This window comes from Coregonus lavaretus, assembly GCF_964263955.1.
Source record: "Coregonus lavaretus genome assembly, contig: HAP1_SCAFFOLD_4094, whole genome shotgun sequence".
Taxonomy (NCBI): domain Eukaryota; kingdom Metazoa; phylum Chordata; class Actinopteri; order Salmoniformes; family Salmonidae; genus Coregonus; species Coregonus lavaretus.
The window spans coordinates 52,501-54,154 of record NW_028161235.1 but is presented as its reverse complement, the minus strand read 5'-3'; the positions used below and the strand labels follow the sequence as shown (position 1 = coordinate 54,154).

The window sequence follows — 1,654 nt, the reverse complement described above, 5'->3', positions numbered from 1 at the left end:
CATGCGGTTCAGAAGGAACCAATCGGAACCTCCGTCCACCGCAATGCCTTCTGGGATCTTGCGGTCGCCTAGGCGCCACATGTGTGTGTCACACTCGAAGAAGAGCCGGTCCAGACCCTGCTTACGGATGAACCTGGAAAGGACACACAAACACACACACACCATTAGTTTACTACCTACATTTGGTATATAGGTTTAGGAGATGATATTTAGTGAGTGAGTGTGTGACAGAGAAGAGGAGAGACAGGAGAGAGAGGAGAGAGAGAGAGAGGAGAGTAGAGAGAGAGAGAGAGAGCGAGAGAGAGAGAGAGAGGAGGGAGAGAGAGAGGAGAGAGAGAGAGAGAGAGAGAGAGAGAGAGGAGAGTGAGAGAGAGAGAGAGGAGAGTCTGTCATGTGTCTCACCGTGTGTTGTCTCTGCCGTGGGATTTGATGAAGTTCATGTCCCGGTACTTTGTCAGGAAACCCACCAGCTGCTCATTGGTCCTGGGGAGGGCAGACAACTGTCAATCAGTCACACAGCCAATCAACGGGGAGCAGACATAGGCCCAATTCCAAATCAACCCCTTGGACCCTAACCAGGCACTGTAGGTATGAAAGGTTTACGGTTTCCACACACTCAACGTGCCTAGATCTAGGCGCATGCGTGCTCTTGGGTGAAGTCAGATTTTTTTAGCTATGTGCACCTTTTGTAACATGATTCCCTCGCCGGTCCATGTGTTCCTAGACACCCGAATAGCAACATACACAAGGGGGCAATAGCAGGGATTTTCTTCTTCTTGTTGTCTTCCCATTGTTGTAAAAGGAAACGAGATTTACGTTCGAAAGCATTAGCACCGCTGTTAGCGAATTTCAATGAAAAACGACTGCATATTTGCCAGTTGGCTGTAGGCTACTCCGCTAGTTGGCTAAAAAACAGCAAGCAAGCTAGCCTTTTAGCTTCCCACATCTCCCCCATGTGAAAAAATCTGATTTATAAATAAATAATATGCCCTTGCAAATATTCTTATACTTACCGGTGTAACCTACAACATTATCCCAGTTTAATATGCTGCTTCAATGTATTCACTCCCATATCAGCTAAAAATAGAACGTCATCATGTTTTTAGGTGGTCAATCAGCTAGTTATTACTTCTAAACAAAATACCTTCTGGGGGATTCTAAATAAAGCTCCAATGTTGTTTGGTTTATTGTTTGAACAGTCGCTGAGATTATATTTGTCTATCAATGCAAAATAGGCTGCTTATTTAATGACAAGCTAAACAAAGACAGCAATCTTGAAGTTGAAGTGATTTTAATGTTGATAAGCTTTCCACAGCCCATGTGAAATAATCAGATTTATAATTAATTAATATGCCCTGGCAAATATTCGTATACTTACCGGTGTAATATGCTGCTTCAATGGGAGGGGGGGGGGGGTTTAATAAGGCTACAATGTTGTTTGGTTTATTGTTTAAACTGTCGCTGAGATTATATTTGCTTTCAATGCAAAATAGTCACATTTATTTATTTTCCAAGATATAGCACACAATATTTTACATACAGCAGGTTTTTTAAGGACCAAAGAGTTTGGTTTGCTTCGTGTTTTAATTTTTGCCATGGTAAAAATATTGCGATTATGGTATCGTCCCAGCCCCTAACACACACACACACACAC

At 42.7% G+C, this 1,654-nt stretch overlaps 1 protein-coding gene across 1 annotated transcript in view; it reads right to left on the bottom strand.

Moving 5' to 3' along the window:
• Nucleotides 1-3: 3 nt before the first annotated feature.
• Nucleotides 4-1,654, bottom strand: part of LOC311120993 (xylosyltransferase 1-like) — a gene marked incomplete at both ends in the record, with an annotated part of 22,615 nt that continues 20,964 nt past the window's right edge. Inside the window, 2 exons of the mRNA XM_084195542.1 lie at nt 4-133; nt 403-483. Coding sequence (XP_084051668.1) covers nt 4-133; nt 403-483 — 211 coding nt within the window. The remainder of the gene's footprint in view (nt 134-402; nt 484-1,654) is intronic.